Source organism: Penaeus monodon, chromosome 24, assembly GCF_015228065.2.
Source record: "Penaeus monodon isolate SGIC_2016 chromosome 24, NSTDA_Pmon_1, whole genome shotgun sequence".
NCBI classification, from domain to species: Eukaryota; Metazoa; Arthropoda; class Malacostraca; order Decapoda; family Penaeidae; genus Penaeus; species Penaeus monodon.
In genome coordinates, this window is record NC_051409.1 from 157807 (window position 1) to 158270 (window position 464).

The following is a 464-nucleotide window of genomic DNA, read 5'->3' on the forward strand; positions in this document are numbered from 1 at the left end:
TCCAAGTTGTCAATAAAAAGAATGATTAGGAAATGAACGAAGAGAGAGAAAAAAAATTAAATACCAAATTTTATCTCTTTATGCCCTCCCCCCCATCCCCCCCCCACCCGTTATCTCTCGCAGGCTCTCTCTTATCTTCAAAATCGCATCTTATCTCTACAAAACAATAAGAAAATATCCCCTTTCATCATTGTCCCTCTTTTTTTTTTTTATCCGTGACCACCATCTCTGTTTCCTTGTGCTACATTTCCATCGCTGTTTGACGAAATGGATGAATATGGGGTGTCCGAAATGGGGTAAGTGGCAACCCCCTCTCTTCCGGGCGGCCCTGGCATCTGTGACAGAGAGCGAAAGTAAGTTAGTGTCGTTCAAGTCATGGTGGGGAAGGTAGTGTCTCTCCTCGCTCTCGCGGCAATCGCCCTTAGTAAGTGAATATATATATATATTTTTAAATCAAAATATGA

The 464-nt window shown here is 42.0% G+C and overlaps 1 protein-coding gene across 1 annotated transcript in view; it reads left to right on the top strand.

Annotated features, from left to right (window-relative positions):
- Positions 1–344: 344 nt before the first annotated feature.
- The window catches only part of LOC119588469 (probable chitinase 2), a 24188-nt gene continuing 24068 nt past the window's right edge, over positions 345–464 (top strand). Inside the window, exon 1 of the mRNA XM_037937115.1 lies at positions 345–424. Within this exon, the coding sequence (XP_037793043.1) occupies positions 376–424 (49 nt within the window). The 5' untranslated portion in view covers positions 345–375. The remainder of the gene's footprint in view (positions 425–464) is intronic.